Source organism: Aulonocara stuartgranti (assembly GCF_965226115.1).
Source record: "Aulonocara stuartgranti genome assembly, chromosome: 20".
Taxonomy (NCBI): domain Eukaryota; kingdom Metazoa; phylum Chordata; class Actinopteri; order Cichliformes; family Cichlidae; genus Aulonocara; species Aulonocara stuartgranti.
Genome location: NC_138956.1, coordinates 27,860,289 through 27,884,940, shown reverse-complemented (window position 1 = coordinate 27,884,940; position 24,652 = coordinate 27,860,289). Strand labels below are relative to the sequence as shown.

Sequence of the window (24,652 nt, the reverse complement as noted above, 5' to 3'; positions counted from 1 at the left end):
TACAGACGAGTGAAATAGAAACTAAATGCGTGTCATGCACTGAACAAACTTCCACGAAAAGAATGAAAGATTGTTTCAGTTTTATTAATAGAGCACCAGTTCACAACAACAAAAAACACACAAGCTATGAGAGAGAAGACAAAAGTTTATGACATGAAATTGCTTAGAAGGGCTCAAGAAGATGTGGAGTATGAAGCTCCCGGTGGTCCCAGTGATAATCGGAGTCCTCCCAGTCTCTGAAGAGCGCAGTCCTAGGAACAGCCAAGGTGTTGCGCAGGACCCTCAAGGCCTCTGGTAGAGGACCCGGGCTGGAAGGATGGATCGGCGGGAGGGGGATATCTATTATGTTACACAGATTGCCGATAACAAAGGTCCTGTTGGACCCGCTCTGAGCGCTGATTACTCGTTTAAAAGCAAAGCACTGGTAACCGTGCTACAGAACAAGGCTAGGTCAGGTTAGCAGGATCAGCGGTGCTCTGCGGGTGTGCCAACCTAACGTCTCCAAATTCTGGAGAAGTTACGCCCACATGTGAGCTTTACTGCTGTGCCCGACTTTCCTTCGTCTCAGTTCACGCAGCACAGCCGTCGTCTTATTCCAAAGGTGAGTGACATTCAGCCCACTTTACCGTCAGCTTTGTTCATGCGCCGCTTTCATTTGTTTGTGGCAGCGTGATTTACTCTCTCGAGAGGGACGCAAAAAGCCGCCAGGTCAGTTCTCGGAACTATGTTTCTGCGGGGAAACTCATTTTAACGGGGCCCAAAGAAGTAAACGCTTTACAACATGTACGACTGTCTTAAACGTTGACTAATAAAGTTTGGTTTTGAAATGTAGCCTGTTGGTTTCCCTGCTGGAGCGCAGGGTGGCGCATGTCTGAATCTGTCTGTCTGCAGATGTCTCTGAGTGAGAAAAGCGACGAGGAGCTCGGCAGCTTGCTCTCTCAGTATGGCATCAAACACGGACCCATCGTGGGTAAGTACACACACAGGGATCGCAGTTTTGCGCCGTGAAGTGTTTTCCACACACGCAGATTATCCACGTGAGCGCTGTTCTGCATCTGAAACATGAGGAAAATGTTGCGGGAAACTTCCTTCACACTGGAAGTTTATAACGCGAGGCTACCGCTACGTCAGGTCTGGCTTGGTATATGTGGACAGTATGTGGAAACTGCTTACACTGCATCATAAAAATGGATCCACGTGACATTAAAATCATTCATTACAAAAGGTCATGTGAACCCAAAAACTGCTTTTAATTCATTCCAGCATTTATTTAAATAAGTGTCTGTCCTTTGTTCACATACTGAAGAAGTGTTTTTGTGTGAACACAGACTCCACTCGGCATCTGTATGAGAGGAAGCTTGAAAAGGCGATGAAGCAGGCTTCAGTGAAGACGTCCTCTGATAAGACCTACTACAGAGAGGAAGGTAGGAAGCAGCCTGAGGTAGAAGCCGTCAGTGTTTCAGTCAGAGTGAAGAATACTAAGGATCGGGCTCATTTAGCTCCAATCTTAAACACACAAACGGTGATTGGGTAAAGTCAGGAGACTGTGGTCTTTGGTGGTGAACTGTAACTCTCTTCCCTTCATAGTTGTGAATTTGAAGTTTAAATCCGTTAGTGTTATGGAAACAGCAGCAGTGATGATAACTGGTCTGTATGAAGAGGTCAGCCCCAGCAGCTCGCTCTCAGGCTCACTCTGCTCCTCCTGTTTCTGTCCTCTGATCAGATTTGGAGGTGTAACTTTGAGGTAATAGTTGATGATTTGTGTTTCGTGTTGTTTTTTTTACAGAGGAGGAAGTTACCTACATCACATACCAGAGTGCAGTGAGTCCTGATTGTCTGCTTACCCCTTTGTTTTTGTGCCAACTCCTCTACTCTGGAAAAAGACAATAATCTTACAATTACTCCTGCTTTCATTTCGACAGGCTACACGTAAGCGCTCTGCCAACATGTGAGTACTGCTATAACCCACACAGAACATCACAAGGCACATTAAAGACACTCGTGCAACACGACATCCTGATTAACCTGTTAGCAGAAAAAGAGCAGCAACCTGTTCTGTCGAGACCTGCGAGGCTGAGGTGTTGAGGGTTTATTTAGATCATCACCTGCAAAGTACGTTTACCTTGATTATAATGTGACTCTTTAATGATCTCATGGAGGCCTGTCTTCATTGTCCCCACAAACAACACTAGTGACACTATTTCAGCAGCAAACGCACGGCTGAGGAGAGGTTAGAGCCACGGTGTCCAGCACCAGGCCTCGAGGGTCAGGGTCCTGCAGGTTTCAGATGTGTCCTTGATCCATCACTGCTGATTGAAATGGCTAAATGACCTCCTCAACATGTCTCGAGGTTCTCCAGAGGCCTGGTAATAAACTAATCAGGTGTGCTGACCCAGGGTGAGATCTAAAACCTGCAGGACACCGGCCCTCCAGGCCTGGAGTTGGACATCCCTGGGTTAGAGCATCTGGATGAGGCTCAAATTTAAGATCCTCTCGTCCTCTGAGACAATGATGGATCGATGAAGCCGCTCCGCTGACACGTGCATTTCAAACATGGTGCATGTGTGTGCATGCACAAATGTGGACATGAAACTATAGTGAAGCAGATTAAACAGAACATGAATCTCATAAAAATGATAGTGTGGGTTTGTGGCATTCATGGGTAAACAACATTCACCTTGACTGGCGAGATACTGGTGGTTCTCGATGCACCACTCTCTCTACTAACCATTTAGAAACACCAGTTGAAACCTGCCAACAACCACCAGACTGGTTTACAAACAACTAATACCCAGTTAGCAAACATCGTTCCATTCAGTGTTAACTGCAAAAAGAAGTTAAATGTTGTTTACTTAACTGACAGCACACCGCTCCGGTTGGATAGTCTTAAAGCTGATTATATTGCACCGCCCACATACAACACTGTGCTTTTATTTCCTCTATGAAATTCTCCCAAACTGCACTGGTGTTATCACACCTCATCTGTGTTATGGTCCACACTACCATGGAAGTAAAACTGAAAGGGCAGATTGTTGTTGTTTACCCAGATGTCAGTCAGAACTCTGCAGAGTCACATTTCTTAGTACAGTGTTGTGATTTACACTGTAAGATGATAGGTTGGATTTTCTAGTATTTACACTAACGTTATATTAATCTGTGCAACGTTTTCCTTTATCTCTTGTTGTGTGTACACCAACCAATCGTGTGCTTTGTAACTCACTACACACATGCTATTCAGCCAATCAAATCATTTACATGTGAAAATGGGAGAACTCCAGGAGGTGACGAGGGAAGCAGAGAGATGGTTTACATGTGAAACTCAAACTGCAGCATTTCATTATTTTAACTTGCTGATGCAGCTGCCACGGTACTTACTGCCATTTGTTCCACGTGAGGGACTTTATCACGTTCTTGACCTTTGTTTGAGGATATTTTATTTAATTGGACTTGATAACATTTTAATACCCAGCCATCCTTAAACCAAAAAGTGCATGCAGCTAACTACCAGTGCAAATCTGTTATGTGTGTTAATAAAATCCACTGTTCTTGTCAGCTCAGTCATAATGGTGATGACACGTTGATGGTAAACCCTGGGGTAACTTTACCTAAAATGTATCATAAATGTAGTGCAGTGAAACAAACCCAGTGCTGGCTTGAACATTAAGTATTGAACTGTGTGTTTCCTGCACACAGGGTGAAGCGAAGCACTGAGCAACATGGAGTGGAGGGACCAGACGCTGACACAGAGTGAATCCTGCAGTATGAAGCAGTCACATGTTTGAGCTCGTGAGTTTATAGCCGGATCTAACCCACCTCTTCTCCTTTGTGTCTCAGGGCTGCCGTGCAGGTCACCTACAGCTCCACCAATCACACCTCTGTACGATCAGGGGAGCCCACTGGAGACAAGTCCACAGGAAGCCTGTGGAAGATGATTCTGGTGCTGCTGCCTTTAGCTGTGTTATCAGCTGTGTGCTACTACGCCTACGCCTACATCGTGTGATGAACAGTGGAAGTTGTTCATTCGGGAATCATCTTCCTTTGGATGGAAGGATTGTTCCATCGATGTCACATCGAGACTCTATTTTTGAGCTTCACCACTTTTTACTTGGACTCTGCTACAGTAGCTTCAGATTCTGCTGTCCAACTTTAAAGCCAAAGCTTCTAGTGACCAGCCAGTATTGATTTTGTACACCTGTAATACTGTTGAAAATAATACTTATTTATCTGTTACTGGCCTTTGGTGCAGCTCCCCAGTTCATCTTCTGTCTGAAACATCTGTTTTAGCTCCTCTAACATTAAAGCCATCCATTTGTCCTTTTTCTTATCTAATTCAGGGTCATATGTAATTGTTTTATTACAGTTTTTTATTATTTTCTATTTACCCGAGTTTTGAGATGTACTTAATCATGTAGCATCAGAGAAAGAAAACCGAAGAAGATTCAAAACACCGGACTCACACTGACTCGTTGTGTCCACAGTGAAAGTACACGAGTTGATTACAGCGCTGTGTAACAAGTTTACACCTGCCTCTGTCCAGCTTATCCAAACCTGCTCCATAGGATTTAAAATGTTACTTTGTCCTATAATGACTCAAGAATGAAATGCTGTCTTCCTGCTGTTCTGTAAAGTATCACTCCTAAACAGTGTGCGTCAGTGTAACAGTGTGTAATAACAATAATACAGTTTCTTAAGTCACTGTAAAGCAGAAAGAATTACTCTTAATAAAATGTCACTGACAAGAAATGTAACGAGGCAAATTATTAAAGGTATTTTTTGTAAAAATAAAAAAAAAGAAAATGTAATGAAGACATTTTACGAGAAACCGTATGTCCGCATATCTGACATCATTTTTGTTGCCATGTTGAAAGACCTTAGTGATCTAATGTTTCCATGTTCTTCTGGCTAGAAACAGCAGCAGGCTAAGAATGACAGTAACATGGATTCTGTGTTATGGTCAATGAGCTGGACTGTTACTGGAATGTCTCAGCAGATGGGATGCTGCGCTAACACACTGACCACGATGTGGTTTAAAGTACTGTGTACCAGCACACCCTGCTTGGGCCCTTCTGGATCTGAAAAATGAAGCCAAATTAAGAAATGCCAAAAAACTGCAGGACCTCTAAGTGCTGCTTAGAGGTCTGCAAACATGCAAACACGTTTTAACGTCCAGCTGTATAGCATAAAAAGCATGTTTGCAAACCATTTTGGCCTGTGTTAATAGTTTTGATCTTTATTTAAAAAGAGAGAGTAGGGTCATTTCTTTTAATCTTTCCTCCACCTGATTAATTGAATTAGGGTACGGCTGCTGTGATAGGTGTCCCAGCCTTCTCACTGTGTGCACACTGCTGGGGCCTGGTGGACTATTTTTACTGAACTGTACCCATAAAACTATGGTCTGCTGTATGGTACAGACCACTGGGGAGTAAAAAGCTCACCAACACTCATGGTATTAGTCCAGGGGTCTCCTACTCCAGTCCTCGAGGGCCGGTGTCCTGCAGGTTTTAGATCTCACCCTTGGTCACCACACCTGAATCCAATGATTGTTTCATTCCCAGGCCTCCGGAGAACTTCAGGACAAGTTGAGGAGGTCATTTAGCCTTTAAATCAGCTGTGTTGGATCAAGGACACATCTAAAACCTGCAGGACACCGGTCCTCGAGGCCTGGAGTTCCCCACCACAGCGTTCTGCTCTACAAGCCACCTCAGCCTTTTGTCTACTGCCTCTGAAAGATGGCGCCATTGAGCCAGTAAACTTCTACAGATACATGAATAATAAATACATTGCATCATTTCAGTGCATTAATGAGCCGCTCACGTTCAAACAAATCACAGAGCAGCGTTTAATGCTATGTGAGCACAACTATGACTTTATTTAGTTAATATTGTATTTAATGTTTACCTCCAATGAAGAATATACATGACGAGCAAGTTGTTTCTCTATCAGAACACCCGCCATTATCCAAACCGACCTCGGGTTCTTCTTCGTGGGTTTTATTGGCGGTTGTCAAACAGCGACCGTGTGCATTACCGCCATCCTTCGGCGTGACGTGAGGACCAGAGGAAAGCCACTCAGGAATGTCGGCTGATGTTTACACGGGGTGCTGTTCCTGACAGTCCTCAAGGGATTTATGTCTCTTACCAAAGTCAAACTAGACATCTTTTCTTTGATATTTTATCCTATAAATCAATACGCTGTTAATCCAGCTGCCCTCGGAGAAAGAAAACAAAAATCAAAGGCTATCAGATAAATTAGTCTGTCTGAGAAAATGCAATATAGCCTGATATCGTTCATTTCTTCAGTTCTTTTACAGTATATCAATAAGATCCACTTTAACTTTCACTTTACTGGGGCTTTGCATCAGTCACTTTTTCCCAACTTCATATTTCTGACAGCGTCATCAAACATGTTCTGTGGTTTCATCTTCTCCACAACTGCATTTCCCCTCACGGTGGGTTCTTATCATAAATAATGTGCCAAAACGTTATTACCTGCCTGTTTTCACAGTGGGTAGTTGTTGGTAGGACTGCGTGAGCAGGGCAACAGAAGCTTTGACCTTTGGGGTCCCTGTATGGGCCTACAAAATTATTCTGGATGGGTTTTCTAAAACCTGCCGTGGTCCGGTTCCTTAATAACATTTCTTTTAGTCAAGTCATATCATGAAAGCAACAATAGCCTGAAATGTCCAAATGAATGCGATGCAAGAAAAAAGTGCAGTGTCTAAAACTAAACAGCGTGAATTTATAGAGTATGTAAATAAACTGTGATCATCACCATAGCCAAAGAAAGCTCGTTTATGACCAGCATCATGTAAATAAGCGCTCTGTAGAACCATCGCTCCATCCTCCAATCCAGCAGGAGGCGTCAGCGTGCCCGCAGGGTGAACGTCAGCCGCAAACGAAGCCGAAGAAAACGTTAGCGTCATTTCCTGGATACTGTGCGAGAAGCGACGGTAAAATTCGAAGCTCTGAACGCGGTCCTGTGTCATATAAATCTGCGAGTGGTCTCTGCGTGAGGCGAGCGGCTTTTTCCCGGTGAGTGAGAGATTGAGCGTGAGGTCCGGAGCGCGCACAATGAAGAAAAAGGGCTCTGAGAAAAAACGCCATGTGGTAGCCTGGCTTAACAAAGCGGAGTGGGATCAGGTTCGGGACTACCTTTACTCGATGGACTCCTCTCTGCAGAGGTTTGCGTTAGAGAGGATATCGGCTTGGAAGGCCAGGTGCGCTAATAGTTTTCCTGTGGCCGTGGACTGCACAGCGGACCTCGTGCGCTGCCAGGTGCGGGACCGGTCCGGACAGCTTACCGGAGATGAGTTGACCCTGATGTACGGGACGGCCCTGGTAAGATTTGTTAATCTTATCACGGAGCGCCAGCAGGGAAGAACAGCCCGGCCGCTGAGGCGACTGGCTGGAAACTTGAACATCCCCGAGTGGGTGGTGAATCTGAGGCACGAAATCACGCATCGGACGCTTCCTTCTTTGAAATGGTGCCGAAAGGGGTGTAAGGTGGTCCTGGAGTGGCTCCAGCAGGAGTTTTGGTCCAGACAGCTGGGAGGAGCCCCCGATGAGCGCTGGGACTTGCAGTCGGATGGCGAGGATGAGGAAGCGGACGTCAAGCGCCAGGAAGATGAGCTCGTTGCCAGGCAGAAAGAAGTGGATGCCTACAGAAACGCTCGGGAGCTGCTGATCTCTTATGAGAAGGACCAGTACCAAGCTTTTGATGCTGGGTCTCCTGAAGACAAGAAGAGCTTGTGGCAGGCCCCCTTAGCAGACATGAGTTGGTTGCTGGGTGAGATCAAGCAGTTTGCACTGGAGTCCAGTGAGCTGTTGATTGATGTGCTGCTGGAAGACGGTTTTCTTGTTCCTACCATGGAGCAGCTGGAAACATTAGGCTGTGCAACCTCTGACAGTGCCAGTCCCACTGAGCCCAGAGTCCCACAAACCTTCCTGCGCTTTTGGCTGCCCCTGCTAAAGATGCTTAACTCTCCGTCTTTCATTCACCTCTTCCTGGAGAAGCTCTTTGTGGAACTGAAGCTGCTCAGCAAAGAGCCCAACAGTCACAGGTGTTTCTATATTTCTGCATGGATTTCAGAAGTCCTCCTCTGCAACAACAACAAATTTGAATATCATTTTGAGACAAAGTTGCAGAAGAAAGCCAGAACGAAGGACAGGATTTTCATCAACCGCATCCAGCTGAGGTGGCAGCAGCTTCTCTCTGCATGTCTGGGTGCCCCCTGCATCAGCACACCTCACCTGATCCAGCTAGTCCTGGATGACATGGAGCATCCCCCCCCTCAGGAAACCAGAGAGAAGCTGTTCCAGCTCTGCTCCATCTACACACAGACAGAGCGCTCAGAGGCCAGCACACCTCTGCAGCAGAAGCAGCAGCAGCAGCCCATATATACTGTGAGGATGCTGCTGGACCAGATGCAACACTCCCGGCAGGACGCCCGTCCCTTGCATTCCTCACCAATGGACTCGGAGAGAAGTGAGGAGCGCAAATGGGCAGACGTGCAGGCTGAAAGAGCACTTGCCCTCAGAGGTTCTCCGTGGCAGGTGTGCACTGATAATGTCACATGGAAGAACTACGCCCTTGGTAAAGTTCCTGGACAGTCGGACGACCCGTCGTGCCTCATGGTGGACAATTATTCGATAATGACTGTGTTTGACCAGCCAGTGGAGCTGGAGAGCAGCGCGACACGTAGCAGCATCCCCGGGGCCTCGGCTCCAGCCCGGCCAGCTGAGGGCCTCCTCTGGAGCAACAGCGAGCTCAACAAACTGAAATGTGGACTGAAGCTTTTTTAAGTCTCATTCCAGCCTCCGCTGACTCTTGTTGTGCTAGAAGCAGTTTTGAATCAAAAAATACAATGTTCAGAAGACAAAATGTTGTGGGAGCTTTAACCATGAGCACAGTGCAGGTTCAGCAGTTGTGATTGTTTCTGTCCAGTCGAGCTCGTTAACTAAACATGTTGGCAGAAGCAGAAATAAAACTTTCAGAAGACAAAATGTTCTGATTTAACAAAACGAGGTGTTTGATTACTCTGTGTCTTCAAATAAACCATGTTCTTTGCAAGTGTGTGTGACATTTAATAGACCAAACAATACATCCGAATCTTGAAAACTGATCATCTGATGAACTGACACTGAAAATATGTCGTAGTTGTGGTCATTTGGGCCAGGTGGAAGCCTTTATGTTCTTTGTGTATATTATTAGTAGGTGGCAGAGAAAAACGTTTAACACATTCTCTGCATGCTGGAAAGTGAAATAAAGAGTTTATTAATCCCTGCGGAAATTCTGTGGTTACAGTCGCTCCGAGTCAATAAGAGCAGTAACACTGAACAAAATTAAATAACACAATACATTACACAGTTACAAAATATAAGGTGTAGCTGTAATATATATAAATAGCTCCATTATAAATGTCCAAAATATTGCAGAGGAGAAATATATATCATTGGCATTTTAGGCTAAACTGTAACAAATTGTTATTTTCACCGTAGAACAAAAGTGTGTGTCGTGCATTAGATGGAGGAGCTGTGCAGGGAGGTATCCACAGCCAGGAATGATTTCCTGTGTCATTCACTGGTGCATTCTGGGTAATCTCAGTCTCACAGACCGTCCCACTCCACAGCCTCTCACTTCCGGCCTTCATAGTATTCATACAGGTACTGTATAGTTTGGTCAGTTCAAATCAGATTTAGCGCTGACTGTGCTGTGAGCACAGTGCAGGTTGAGCTTCTGATATGAAGAGTCTGTTGATTTTGTTTCCATACAGCTGATCAGAGTTAGTTTAACCCAAGGTCGTTCACTAAAACAACATGTCAACCCCCAACGTGTTAAAAAAAATAATGCTTTTTTGCCATTAAATTCTATTGCATGCCATTGATCACGCAGATTTAATGGACATTAACTGGAATCAGAGAAACCTTATTCGTCGTAGAGCAGCAAATATACAACAAACTCATAAACAATTAGTGTAGAAGCAGAGACATTGTTAGATAAATATTAAGCTGACTTGATGAATACAGAGATGTAGGTATGAATATAAATAAGGACAAGCATGTGTGCAAATATATGTTGTGGTGTATAAAAGTGACGGTGCACTGAGGTGAATGAAGTCTTTACCTGTGCCCTTGTTCTTCTCTTTTGTGGAACTGCCCCAAATGATTTGTGTTATGGCTCTTCACAACAATTGTACTTTCCTTTAAACATGATTTTAGAATAGAATTAGATTCTAAAAAATAATTCTAGGAAATCTTTAAGCTGAAGCGTGTCGTTCTTCTGCTACTTCTTATCTCTGGGAATGTTAAACCACATCATATCCATCTTGGTCGCTTATGTTCCATGATGGATATGCTCCGTGAATGGGCACATTGGACTGGTTAAACAAATGTATTACAAGTAGGCTTATAAGTATTGATGGCTATAATGTATATAGGACAGCTCAACCCAAAAAAGGTGGAGGTACTGCAATATTTGTCAAAAGCAAGTTCCATGTAAACGTCCTGTTCTGAGTCAGTGAGTCAGCAATCTGACCTTTTGGCCCTCGAGGCCTCCAAACGTTTGCACATCATAGTTGATTTTGCTATAGAACACCCTCAGGTGTTAGTGATGCCGTGCACTCTTCAACGAAGCTTTTATCTGATTTGAAAGTTAACAAAATACTTCTTATGTGAGACTTGAATTGTAACTGGCTACATCCAGTCTGAAATGAATTCAAAGCTGCTGTAACTCGTTGATATTGGCCTAGGTTCAAATGTCTAGTAATATTACAAATGTTCCACATAAATACACGGCTGCATCAGTGTTTGCAAATGACAATAGAATAGAATAGAGTAGAATAGCCTTTTACTGTCCTTGTACATGCAAAATTCCATGATAGGTGCTGCACGCTGACTGTGCAGCAGTAAAATATAAACAGTAAGACAGCAGGAATGAATATGGAGTAAAATATGTCACATTTATGCGTCGTGACATCCAGTTTTGTGGGACTGCGTGCACTGAAGTGACCAAAGTATTGCGAGCGTCCTGCATCACCGTGTTTTCTCGTGTTCCTGCGCTGTAATTTACCTTCAATTCAATTCAATTTTATTTATACAGCGCCAAATCACAAAAGCAGTCGCCTCAAGGTGCTTTATATTGTACAGTAGACCCTACAATAATAGATACAGAAAAAAACCAACAATCACATGACCCCCTATGAGCAAGCACTTTGGCGACAGTGGGAAGGAAAAACTCCCTTTTAACAGGAAGAAACCTCCGTCAGAACCAGGCTCAGGGAAGGGCGGGGCCATCTGCTGCGACTGGTTGGGGTGAGAGAAGGAAGACAGGATAAAGACATGCTGTGGAAGAGAGACAGAGGTTAATAACAAGCATGATTCAGTGCAGAGAGGTCTATTAACACATAGTGAGTGAGAAAGGTGACTGGAAAGAAAAAACTCAATGCATCATGGGAATCCCCGGCAGCCTACGTCTATTGCAGCATAACTAAGGGAGGATTCAGGGTCACCTGGTCCAGCCCTATCTATATGCTTTAGCAAAAAGGAAAGTTTGAAGCCTAATCTTAAAAGTAGAGATAGTGTCTGTCTCCTGAATCCAAACTGGAAGCTGGTTCCACAGAAGAGGGGCCTGAAAACTGAAGGCTCTGCCTCCCATTCTACTTTTAAATACTCTAGGAACAACAAGTAGGCCTGCAGTGCGAGAGTGAAGTGCTCTAATAGGGTGATATGGTACTACAAGATCATTAAGATAAGATGGGGCCTGATTATTTAAGACCTTGTATGTGAGGAGCAGGAGTTTGAATTCTGGATTTAACAGGGAGCCAATGAAGGGAAGCCAAAACAGGAGAAATCTGTTCTCTCTTTCTAGTCCCTGTCAGGACTCTTGCTGCAGCATTTTGGATTAACTGAAGGCTTTTCAGCGAGTTTTTAGGACATCCTGATAATAATGAATTACAGTAGTTCAGCCTGGAACTAATAAATGCATGAACTAGTTTTCAGCGTCACTTCTTCCTTTCATTAAAATCACAATCAATCTGAGATTCACATCCTCTTGTCATTTTTTCACTACGCAGAAGAGAGACCCCCCAAACTTATCCTGCTCTTTAAAAAGTCACGAAGAAACTTCAATCAGTTCTTTAGCAGCAATCATCATTTACTTTGTCCCACACTGCAGCCTCTCCGTCACAGCTGACCAGGTGCAAAGTCAGCTGAGGAAGAGGAAAACCAGGAAGACCACGGGTCCGGATGGAATCAGCTCCAGACTATTGAGGGACTGTGCAGATCAACTCTGTGAGGTTACCACATCCATCTTTAACCTCAGTCTGAGCCTGGAGAGGGGCTGTCACACTCTATAATGCAGCTCAACATTCTTTGATCATCTTACTCACCAGCTTGTTTGTTTACTGCACATTTAATATATAGCTCTGTGCATTGTTACCTGTATATACGAACTTCAGTTGCTTATGTATATAGGAACAGTTTGTGTCTTCCTTTTATATTTTATATTGCCCCTGCTATAAGAACTGTAACACCCACATTTCTCATCCGTGGGATAATAAAGGTTTATTCTATTCTTTTCTATTCTAAAAATACTTTGAAAGTATTTTTCACTCAAACTGGAATAACACAGAGAGAAGCACAGCTGTTCTTTAAGCCATTTTCATTCAGACAAAGTCAATGATGTCACTTGCCAATGAAGACGAGCAGCAGCCCCACTATGACCTGTAACGCGGAGGACAGGGTCAGCAGCATGATGAGGGGGACATAGAAACGATACTGCGGACCCACATAAAGGATGGTCTTCAGCTGAGATGAGTTGGCCATGAGCAAGGCCACGTCCAACATGCTCTGAGCCGCACGCTTCTTAGTGGCGTAGTGATTCATGTCAATCGGTCGGAGTGCTTTTCTAGGCTGGGCCTGTGAGAGGACAGGTTAGGTACGAGAGCAGGAACACAAATGCAAAGTCAAATAACTTTTCACAATGTTTCTCTCTTTAACAGTGTGACGTCTCTGCACACGTGTCCACGCTTTTTTCCACACACGTTTAGTTACCTGTCCCTGGGGTGTGGCATTAAGGACAAAGGTAGGAGTGGCAGAATAACATATGTTGACTCACCTGAGCTAACATGGGCTAACATGCAAAGAGGTGTGGTTTTCTACATACCTGCCAACTTATCACATGAAAACATGTATGTGCGGAGAACAATTGAACTGGTCCTGTGTCTGAGCTGATAAATCCAGGTGACCGCCGCCATGTATCTCAGAAATACTGTGAGAAAGTTTCAACCAGCTGAGACATTTACTTAAGTCCAGCTGTGTAGCACAAGGGTGTGAGACGTCACACCGGGGTGCAGCCCTGTCTCAGCCCCAAAGCTATCGTTCAGCTCTCTGTACAGCTGATCAGTGGAACAGACACTGGAGAGGGGTCGTTCCTATTTTCTCTCCCTGTTATCATGGACTTTAATAGCATAATGATGAAGTGACACTGAACTGAATCATTAATCTTTTTGTTTTTTGTGACTTTGTCATTCTGATTGTTCTTCGAGGTTGATGTGATGTCAGGGATTAGTGCTGCATGCTCAAACATCCAAGTAAATCCCAAAAGGTTGGTTGTGTTCACCTGGACGTTCTCAGTTTTCATCACTGTACAGGTTATCTTTGTTATAGCATAGCCTGCACATGCCTGACGTGGATCTGAGCATTAAGAGAACACATAGTTACTTTCAGCTACTTTAAAGCAGGTTCAGAATGCCCACCGCTAGCTTCACCACATAAATAAATCAGGAATAACAAAAGCCAAAGACATTAAGACGACACACAGCCCCAGCCTTTGTTAAATTTATTGGTAGGATTAAAAGAGACTTCTTAAGATCACATCAAATACCTTAATTTTATTATTGAATCACAGTTCAACATGATCCTTATTTATCTCATGCTGGGCCTTTGTGTTCATCGAAGGTCAAAAATGAGCTGTTTTAGCCTTTTTGATCCACCTTTCTTTTGGCTCCTCAGAAACAGAAATGTAGAACATCATGTGGGTGAGACTAAAGTCCTGCTAGAAAGAAGCTACACCTGGTTCTATGAAAAAGCCCCATGTCTAAATGACCGGTGGGGAGAGAGCCACAGCTTTACTTTTGCTTCAGAAGTTTGGTCAGTTTGCCCCAAGACAGGATAAAAAATTTGTTTTTCCCCACACAAGCTATAATTCCATATACAATTCTGCCGTTACCTTCAGTAACAGCTTCATGATGTGCCGACTCAAACAGGACAAACTTTAGGCATTTCAGCTACGAGCACCGTGGCCCCCGAGGGCAGAGAGGACAAGACGGGCTTGATGCTTACCTCTATGTCGCCCAGTTTATTTAGAGCCATGTCCTCTGCATTAAGCGTGTGCTCTGCCATTCTTCTTCCTGCTGCTGGAGTCTGTGCTGTACTGGCTGCAGAAAGACTCGAGGCTGGAGACAGGATCAAGTCTGGCTGCTCCTCCTGTAGGATTGTTAAGCAACTCCCACTGCGTGCCTCTCTGTCACTTTCCAACACTCGTGTCATTCATAATACAAGAACTTTGAGCCCTTTAACTGAAGTATCTCATCTTTCTCAAATGTCTTGTCTTTTAATATCACTGTACACAAATCAACACGAATCAGTGTGCCGGCCTGCCTGCAGCAATGAGAAGAATTATACGTCCTTTACTGAGGTGCTCTGTTGGGTTCACAAGGGATTTTTTTATCCTTTTGTTCCCATTATGATGGATTCAGACCAGTTTAAAGTTTAAAACCTAAAAACTGTCTATTTCTGTGATTAGAAAAGTTTCAACATTTCACCAAAAGTGAAGAGTTCAGCTGTTTTTAGGTCTCTTTAACCATAATAACATTTCTCTGCTCCTGATTTTAGATTTTTATTTATTAGACTGTGTTCCAATCTCATACTGGGTGTACGAGCTGGACAGACTGGTTTAGCTCCCCTCTGCTTTTGTTTCAGCCAGTGTCTTTGGAAAGGCTCCCCTTGTAAACAGGGTGGATGAGATAGCTGCTCCCTGTCACATGAAGCAGGCTGAGTAGAACTGTGTGAAATAGAGTGGCTGTTGGTCTGAAGGCTGAATATTTGAATCACACCACTGTACATGAGCTTGAAGCCATATATATACATGAGATATAAAACAAGGATAAGTTGAGCTTACGTTTATGTAATAAACCTTTGAACTAGAGCTGGGCGATAGAACGATAACGATATGTATCGTGATATAACTTTTTCTCGATAGAAAAGTTAAACTATCGCGATAGACCTCGCCGCTCTTGTCCTCTTAAAAAAAAAGAAAAAAGAAAAAGAAAAAAAAGAACAGCCAATCCAAATTAAGTAGCCCAGAGCCGAACCAATCACAGCCGCAGCGTCACGTCACGTGACTTGTTACGTACAGCACAAGTGCCAAGCCGCACATGTGTATTTGTTTGGGAAGCAGCCAGCCACCATACGGTCCGGGTAATTAAGGAAATGAGTGTGCCGACTAGAAAAAAAATCAACCGAGCGTGACCGAAGAGAAAACAGATGATGGTTCCAACGCCGGAGAGATTGTCGAACGGAAGAGCCAAAGAAGTTCCGTAGTGTGAAGGTATTTCGGCTATTTCAAGTCTGACAAAAAACAGAGTAGCGTGCACTGTAAATTGTGCCGAAAGCAAGTCTGGAAATGCAATAAACTGGTGCATGCGCTACGTCCACACGTACCCGGGTATTTTTGAAAACGCAGATTTTTCTATGCGTTTGCACCTTTCGTCCACACGTAAACGGCGTTTTTGGTCACTGAAAACGAAGATTTTTAAAAACTCCGGCCAGGGTGGATATTTTTGAAAACTCCGTTTTTGCATTTACGTGTGGACTAGAAAAACGGAGAAAACGCAGCGTCAAAGGTGTGCGCATTTTTTGACGTCACACTGTGCGCCACGTTGTTTCGGTGAAATGAATTTCTACAATACTGTTAATTCTACTCTCTGCAGTGTTTAAATGCTTACATATACACACAGTTACTGTCCCTCCACACATACGACTCGGTTCTGCTTCTATGCCCCAGCTTTGTTTACTTTTTCCCACCGAGGCTTCTAGACTTCTGATTGGCCAACATTTCTGCACGGTTAGGAATCTAGCGCACCTGCTGCTTTGGCATGTTCATAGCAGCGTTTTCCTTCATTTCTGCCTTTATGTGTGGACGGGATTATTTTTTAAAACGAAAACGGAAAATCTCCGTTTTCAAAAATACCCGTGTACGTGTGGACGTAGCCTCAGTCTCTGACTGGAAGCGCTAATTCGTCATTCGGCTTTTGTCAGACTAAAGTAACTGTTAAAACTGTTTGAAAAGCTAAGCTATACAACAAGGAGAGTTTGAGAATTTCCTTTTAGTTCTCAGTTTATTTGATATTGACAAAAGTTAGTCAATTTTGTCTGTTCTTCTGTAAAACAAACTAAGATTTATTTTTAGAATTAATATTTTGTTTCTAAGTGGAATTGACAATTTAGCCTGTTTTGTTTGTTCTATTTTGAAACTTAAACGCTTTAGCGGCTGCCTTTTGTGTAGTTTGCAATATTTGCCTTTATTTATCTGAAAAAGTCTCATGTTCCTTAAGTACATCTACCCTGTTGAACTTATTATGGGAAATAAACATTTAAATAAAAACAAGCTGCTGATTATTTCACATTTTACTTGTGAGCAACAGCACATTTAAATCTTACAAATATAGTTATTTGGCTTATATCGTGATAGATATCGTTATCGCCTGAAATGAAAAAAAATATCGTGATATGAAAAAATCTTATATCGCCCAGCTCTACTTTGAACTACTGTTAATAATTGTGGCGTGATAAACAATGTTTTCATTTCTGTTTTTTTAACATGTAGTCGAGTGTTTAACAAAATATAGAACAATAAATGTGAATTTCACAGTACTCAGTTACAGATTAGGAGAGTAGATTTCTAATTGAATAGCAGTATATATGACCCAGATACTGATGACCCCTCATTCTTCCATGTTTGTTACTCTCTGAGCACCTAGACTGTGCCCTTGTTCTCTGGGGCGACTTCAGCTTTGGACTAATGAAGACGTGAACAAGCTCAACACAGCAGGAACTCGACTGTCCACAAGTTATACTGTATTTATACTGTACTTTGTTACCCTGTATTTATACATGTGTAATGACGAAGTTGAATCCTAATAATCAGACAGTACATGAGTGATTTTGGTCTTTGCGACGCATGGCGCTTCCTTCACGCCAACTGTAGGGAACATACTCTCTTCCCACTCTGGTCTGAAGTACTTCCCAGCACGGCTGCAGTGAGATGTGATGTGACCACTGAGTGTAAAATGGTCAGTTTCAGTAATCATCATGAAACAAAGAAGCATAGCAACATGTTTAATGTCATCACTGATTTCTCCAAAAAAACGATGTAAAAACTCTCGACTCACCAACAGTGACACTTTCTGTTTCACACAACAACATGTCAGTCATGCTCAGATTAAACAGGGTGTCTGACTGCAGTGACCACACACACGTCTGTCCCTTACACCTCTGTGAAACACGTCCAAGCTGTGTTGTCTCCGTCTTAACACCACCAGAGCCTCCTCAGTGAATCTGATGAGTGCATCCCTCTGAATGACGTTATGAACTAAGCTGAGACAGAAAGCCTCCAATTCGCCCGATAACCTTCTCCAGTTGATCAGCTAGTGGAGAAAAAAAGAGGAAACAAATAATAAACAATATGTAAGAAACTCTAAATATGAGTGTTAAACTGACTTACGTAACGTGTGCTTCTCTCCTCGGCTCCAGTAGTGAGGCTGCGTTTGAAGCTGCTTCACCTCCTCGCTCACCGACTCAGAAGCTTCTGACACTTCCTTCAGCATTTCCAGCTCCTGACAGACGCACACACCAGAGGACAGAACACGTCACTATGTTCCTGTCCTACGAGCAGTGTCAGTTTATTAGTTACACTGACCTGCTATCAGGCCTGCAAACAGTCCGGACTAAATGAAGGTTCAGACTAACTGTTTCAGAGACGTTTGGTGGGATAGATTCAACACCTCTGTGAAACACGTCCAAGGTATCTGCTGCCACTACAACAACCCTGAATAAGCCATTAGTATGCAAAGCTACACAGCAAAATCTCCAGTGTTAAATTAACACTGGAGAGTGTCTATATGGGTCCACACCTCTGAGTGTTAAATACAACACTGTTGAGTGTTAAATTAACACTTTTGACAGTGTTATAGGGCAGCACGGTGGCACAGTGGTTAGCACTGTTGCCGCACAGCAAGAAGGTCCTGAGTTCAATTCCACCATCAGGCCGGGGTCTTTCTGTGTGGAGTTTGCATGTTCTCCCCGTGTTTGCGTGGGTTCTCTCCGGGTACTCCGGCTTCCTCCCACCGTCCAAAGACATGCAGCTTGTGGGGATAGGTTAATTGATTAATCCAAATTGCCACTAGGTGTGAATGTGCGAGTGAATGTGAGTGTGAATGGTTGTCTGTCCCTGTGTGTTAGCCCTGCGACAGACTGGCGACCTGTCCAGGGTGTACCCCGCCTCTCGCCCTATGACAGCTGGGATAGGCTCCAGCGCCCCCCGCGACCCTGAAAAGGATAAGCGGATGGATGGATGGATGGACAGTGTTATATGTTTAAAAGTAACCTAGTCAGTTTTGAAGATTAACAATGGCTAACACTGAGCAGTGCTGATTTTCTAACACTGGAATATTTCTAACACCGAGTTATTTTCCAGTGTTAGAAAATCAGCATATAACACTGTCAAAAGTGTTAGCCATTGTTAATCTTCAAAACTGACTAGGTTACTTTTAATAATAATAATGGATTGGATTTATATAGCGCTTTACAAGGCACCCAAAGCGCTTTACAATGCCCCTATTCATTCACACACTGGTGGACGCAAGCTACGGTTGTAGCCACAGCTGCCCTGGGGCAGACTGACAGAAGCGAGGCTGCCATATCGCCCCTCTGGCCAACACCAGTAGGCGGTAGGGTAAAGTGTCTTGCCCAAGGACACAACGACCAGGACAGAGAGCCCAGGGATCGAACCGGCGACCTTCCGGTTACACTTTTAAACATATAACACTGTCAAAAGTGTTAATTTAACACTCAACAGTGTTCAGAATCAGAATCAGAATGGGTTTATTGCCAGATGTTGAGGTTTACAACATTAGGAAATTGCTGCGGTGCTTCAGTGCAGACAATAAGAATTAAAGTGCTATGTAGAAAGAAAGATATGTGCATGAGATATACATGAGATATATACATGAGAATAAGAATTAAGAGTGCTACGTAGAAAGATATATACATGAGTGCAGGTGGTGATCAGTGCCAAACATGAAATGATGCAGTGACACAGCGTAGGGTCATGTGTTATTGGCGGGGACAGTCATGTGGTTATTGTTCATGTGTCCAACAGCAGAGGGGAAGAAACTGTTCTTGTGGCGAGAGGTTCTGGTGCGAATGGACCGGAGCCTCCTGCCTGAGGGGAGCAGGTCAAACAGACTGTGTCCAGGGTGAGAAGGGTCAGCTGAGATCCGGGTTGTATTTAACACTCAGAGGTGTGGACCCATATAGACACTCTCCAGTGTTAATTTAACACTGGAGATTTTGCTGTGTAGGACCTGAAGAGGTTTCAGGTCAGACCAGGCTGTACAGCCGCCTGTGTCTGCACACCTTCCCATCAACGTGGCACCAACTGCTGGGTTATAAAAACAGAACGATCAAAACACCATTCAGTTTAAGGAGGAGGAAAATAATTTAGCTACAGAAACAGGTTTTTGTTTCTGGCTGTAAATGTATTATTTTTAACCGTGTCTTCACTTAGATCATCAGTGTCTATAGAAAGAGAACAGCTGGAAGCTAATATCTGAGTCTGTGACCGGAGTTTGGGAAAAGCTTCACGGCAGCCCTCTGACTGACAGCAGGTAGATCCCAGGTACTACTGAGACGAAACAAAAGAGCAGAGTGTGGGCATGAAAAACGAGAACAGACGCTGTGAAATGCAGGAATTCAAACAGTAACAAAACTAAAAGGGGAGTGTATGAGGTGCAGTCACACTCCCAGAATTAAGACACAACTCCATTTCCCTTCCCACTGTTGCCAAAGTCCTTGCTCATAGGGCCGGGGTGGGCAACTCCAGGCCTCGAGGGCCGGTGTCCTGCATGTTCTAGATGTGTCCTTGATCCAACACAGCTGATTGAAATGGCTAAATGACCTCCTCAACATGTCCTAAAGTCCTCCAGAGGCCTGATGAACTAATCATGTGATTCAGGTGTGGTGACCCAGGGTGAGATCTAAAGCCTGCAGGACGCCGGCCCTCGAGGACTAACGTTCCCTACTCCTGTCATAGGGGGTCATATGATTGTTGGGTTGCTCGGTCAAGTTCATGGTAAAGAAGTTTGAGTGTGTGCAAATTGCTATCGTAAAAACTGAAGCAGCAAACTTTGTGAAAACTAATATTTGTGGGTTTCTCAAAACATTTGGCCACGTCTGTAAATAAGAAGGTAAATGATTTGCTTTGCTTTCCCTCCACCAAACTCCAAACTTGGTCAACTGAGACTTTCCTCATTTGCTAATATTTAGTCAATGATTTAAGGGCAGCCCTAGAATGATTTAATGTGGAAGTCTCTGGAACTGTGGGTGTCCAAATGACACAGGTGTGACTTTAACAGAGTGGGCTTATTTGTGAGTACCGTGTTGCAGGCCAGCAGCAGCTGTTGGACCCTCTGGAAGACTTCTGTCTCTGAGCTGAAGCTGGGGGGGTCTCTGCTGCAGTAAACTCTCAGGTCTGTCTCATAAACATGGCTGAAGGTGGCCATCAGTTGCTGGAGGTCAGACGCTGCTACACGCAGTGAGCTTGGAGAGAAGGCGGGAGGACTCTGGGCCTCGCTGTTCAGGAATACACACTGAGGGGATGAAGCAAACGGCATGCTTTACCACCATGACAGTCGCACATGTCAAACAAGATGTTTGAGCTTTCTGTTGGTGCTTTAATAAAACAGTTTCCCTTTTTTTCCCTTGTCAGACCTTTGACTGCAGCTGCTCCAGTGCTGATTGCGTCGCCTGTAGAAGGGCAACAATATCTCCATTTTCTTCTCTGTTTGGCTTATAAGATGACTTTGTGTTCTTCCACAGAGCCCTATGAGGTACAGAAAAGAAGTCAGAGAGGCTTCTCACCTACAAACCAAATCAGAAAGAGTTGGGACAGTTTGGAAAACAAATTTAAAAAAAAAAAGGAAAGTAGTGATTTCTAAATTTCCTTTGACTCGTGTTTCATTGCAGAGAATATGAACACAAAATATTTCATGTTTTGTCCTTTTCTGTCATTCAGACCTGCAACACATTCCAAAAAAGGTTGGGACAGGAGCAATTTAGGACTCGTAATCACGTAAATTGGTTAAATATTGATCTGATTGGAAACAGGTGACGTCTAAGCAGCATCTGAGAAAGGTCTAGTCCTTTCTTGGAGTCTCTAGGGGCAAAGATGGGCCGAGGAGAAGCAGTTTGCAACAAATACGAGACAAAATGTTTAAAGACAATGTTCCTCAAAGAAAGATAGGAAGAGATTTGGATATTTCACCTTCAACAGTGCATAATAGAATTAAAGGATTCAAGGAATCTGGAGGAATTTCAGTGCATAAAGGACAAGGGCGCAAGCGCAAGCTGAACAACCGCTCCGATCCGATCCCTCACTGCATCAAGAACCGTCATTCATCCATAAGCGATATCACCGCATGGGCTCAGGACCGCTTTGGAAAACCTTTGTCAAGTACCACAGTATGTAGTTACATCCACAAATGGCAGTTAAAACTGTACTGAGCCAAAGGGAAGCCGTGTGTTAACAGAAGTGCCGTGGACTTCTCTGGGCTCACAGGCATCTGGGATGAACCACGTCACAGTGGAAACGTACACTGTGATCACATCAATAATTTCATATCAATTGGGTGGCAGTAGCTCAGGCGGTAGAGCAGGTCATCTACTGATCGGAAGGTTGATGGTTCAATTCCTGGCTTCCCCTAGTCTGCGTGCCAAATATCCTTGGGCAAGATACTAACCCCAAATTGCTCTCCGATGCATCCATCAGCGTGTGAATGTTAGTTAGAAAGCACTCAGAAAATGTGCTTGTGTGAATACACAAGTTGTTTGCAGCACTTTGATTGCTCAGAAGAGTAGAAAAGAACCAGTCCGTTCACCATCAATCACTGTTTTTTGGGAGAAATGGATGCTGTGTGCTCCGGACCAAAGAACAAAGTTACAAAGTGCTGACAGGTCTCCAGTCCAGAATGTGTGGTGACAACAAAGACCCCGTACTGTTGCCCAGCTTAAGACTTGTTTGCAGGAAGAAATGGGACAAAATGACACCTGAATCACTTCATCGCTCGGTGTCCTCAGTCTCTAAACGTCTTTTAAGTGACAACATTACAAAGCAGTACATGCTTTACTGTTCCAACTGCTTTTAAAATGTGTCGGAAGAACCAAAACTGGAATATGTGTTTATTTTGAAAACAACAATAAAATTCATGAAGAACACATTAAATAATGTGCTGTTGTACTGTTTTCAATATAATACAGGTCAAAGATCATTTAACGAAGCACTGTTTCAGTTTGATTTTACTTTAACACACATCCCAACTTCTTCTGATTTGTGGTTGTACAACAGCACACAATGAATTCGATTAGGATTCACCAAGCATCCATGAACGAGTCTTTCAGCAATGTGTGTAAGAAGAGATCATCAGACAGCAAACATACTTGATGTGTGTAGGCCAAGGGTCAAATGCAGGACTTAGCGTCTGTGTGAGGTGCGGCAGATTCTCAGCACCAAAGAACTCCTTCAGCAGCAGCTCTCCATCAGCTGTGTGCCCAGCAGACTTCACGCAGCCTGGGACGAAAGCTAAAAGCTGCTCCAGAAACTGAAGTTGCCGCCGCGGACTTGCATCACCCTTCAGAGATTAAACACAGAACCATGGATGTGTGATTACTGTTTGTGTTTATTGTGATACTGCATGTCTGTATGTGTGAATCAATAACATCACTAATTGAATACAAACTCTCACCCTAATCAGGTCCACATCAGATGCTCGGCATAGCAAAAGTTCCTGCCCAAGAACAGCCATATCTGCTTGGACATAAACCACCACAGTTAGTGTCAAGCAGCAAAAACATCTGGTGGACTCTGTGCACAGCTACGTTACCTTTAGTCAGAACATCAGGCTCCTTGGATCTCACTGACATCGGCTTTGAACTGGTGAAGCTTGGGCTGATACTGTGAAGTGAACACACGGCCGAGTTCATAATGATGAACAGATTATTTGTGGTACAGGAGCAGAGCTTCTCCTACCTGCTGCAGATCCACGCTAGTATGTCCGTGCGGTGCTGTGAGGGGGCGCACAGCAGCTGCAGCATACTGTCTGCTTCCTGCAGGTACAGACCTTCAACCAAGGGGCAGGACGCAGCCTCAACACGCACACACGCACACACACGACAACAGAGTCACATCAAGGCAAAGGAAAAGAGTCATGACCAAAGGCACAGCGGATCTGTGGCTCCAGCAGTACTGTTTCTATTCGACCGCATGAGGCAGCAGTCAAAAGACCAAGAAGAAAGGACGCAGCAGGAAAACCACTGTAAAAATATTCATGTAGAACAAGTCCAACATTGTACCGAAGCCAAATCAGCTACACAGTCCCTTAGAACAGCGGTTCCCAACCTTTTTCGCGCCACAGACCGGTTTATTTATGCCCGACAATATTTTCATGGACCGGCCTTTAAAGTGTCGCGGATAAATACAACAAAATAAAACTAGTACCGGTACCGAAAAAATGAAAATGTATTCATAACACACATGAAAAGACCAAGGAAAACCGAGTAAACGATAAAAACGATGACAAAATAATGCTGAAAACCGATAAAAACTATACATTTCACACCTGAGCCTCAACTCTCGCGGCCCGGTACCAAACGACTCACGGACCGATACCGGTCCGAGACCCGGGGGTTGGGGACCGCCGCCTTAGAAAACATCACTAATCATTTCAGTGCATTAATGAGCCGCTCACGTTCAAACAAATCACAGAGCAGCGTTTAATGCTATGTGAGCACAACTATGACTTTATTTAGTTAATATTGTATTTAATGTTTACCTCCAATGAAGAATATACATGACGAGCAAGTTGTTTCTCTATCAGAACACCCGCCATTATCCAAACCGACCTCGGGTTCTTCTTCGTGGGTTTTATTGGCGGTTGTCAAACAGCGACCGTGTGCATTACCGCCATCCTTCGGCGTGACGTGAGGACCAGAGGAAAGCCACTCAGGAATGTCGGCTGATGTTTACACGGGGTGCTGTTCCTGACAGTCCTCAAGGGATTTATGTCTCTTACCAAAGTCAAACTAGACATCTTTTCTTTGATATTTTATCCTATAAATCAATACGCTGTTAATCCAGCTGCCCTCGGAGAAAGAAAACAAAAATCAAAGGCTATCAGATAAATTAGTCTGTCTGAGAAAATGCAATATAGCCTGATATCGTTCATTTCTTCAGTTCTTTTACAGTATATCAATAAGATCCACTTTAACTTTCACTTTACTGGGGCTTTGCATCAGTCACTTTTTCCCAACTTCATATTTCT

General features: G+C 43.8%; 4 protein-coding genes across 7 annotated transcripts; 2 read left to right on the top strand and 2 right to left on the bottom strand.

Annotated features, from left to right (window-relative positions):
• The first annotated feature begins 112 nt into the window (after positions 1-112).
• On the top strand, positions 113-4,743 carry emd (emerin). Of its 4 annotated transcripts, none has more exons than XM_082518772.1 (7): positions 113-601; positions 860-970; positions 1,329-1,424; positions 1,787-1,821; positions 1,923-1,948; positions 3,694-3,747; positions 3,835-4,743. In XM_082518772.1, exons 2-7 carry the CDS (start codon positions 868-870, stop codon positions 3,998-4,000), a joined length of 480 nt encoding a protein of 159 aa, XP_082374898.1. In that variant the 5' UTR covers positions 113-601; positions 860-867; the 3' UTR covers positions 4,001-4,743. The 4 variants fall into 4 exon arrangements, with proteins under 4 accessions (XP_082374898.1, XP_082374900.1, XP_082374901.1 ...); XM_082518774.1 differs by having other exon boundaries at positions 114-601; positions 892-970; XM_082518775.1 differs by lacking the exon at positions 113-601 and adding an exon at positions 608-708 and having other exon boundaries at positions 892-970.
• A 2,118-nt stretch (positions 4,744-6,861) lies between these two features.
• On the top strand, positions 6,862-9,289 carry LOC309696756 (ribosomal biogenesis protein LAS1L-like). Its single transcript, XM_082518134.1, has one exon. It carries the CDS (start codon positions 7,071-7,073, stop codon positions 8,799-8,801), a length of 1,731 nt encoding a protein of 576 aa, XP_082374260.1. The 5' UTR covers positions 6,862-7,070; the 3' UTR covers positions 8,802-9,289.
• Positions 9,290-12,680: 3,391 nt separating this feature from the next.
• On the bottom strand, positions 12,681-15,348 carry LOC309697741 (ninjurin-1; the record flags this gene model as incomplete). Its single annotated transcript, XM_082519854.1, has 2 exons — positions 14,340-15,348; positions 12,681-12,914 (listed from the first exon to the last, which is right to left on the bottom strand). The coding sequence occupies exons 1-2, from the start codon at positions 14,544-14,546 to the stop codon at positions 12,681-12,683; spliced, it is 441 nt and encodes a 146-aa protein (XP_082375980.1). The 5' UTR covers positions 14,547-15,348.
• Positions 15,349-17,382: 2,034 nt separating this feature from the next.
• On the bottom strand, positions 17,383-24,424 carry haus7 (HAUS augmin-like complex, subunit 7). The gene is made up of 9 exons (XM_082519245.1): positions 24,164-24,424; positions 23,362-23,477; positions 23,216-23,286; positions 23,078-23,139; positions 22,773-22,963; positions 21,048-21,159; positions 20,714-20,926; positions 17,782-17,893; positions 17,383-17,704 (listed from the first exon to the last, which is right to left on the bottom strand). The coding sequence occupies exons 1-9, from the start codon at positions 24,218-24,220 to the stop codon at positions 17,643-17,645; spliced, it is 996 nt and encodes a 331-aa protein (XP_082375371.1). The 5' UTR covers positions 24,221-24,424; the 3' UTR covers positions 17,383-17,642.
• Positions 24,425-24,652: the final 228 nt, after the last annotated feature.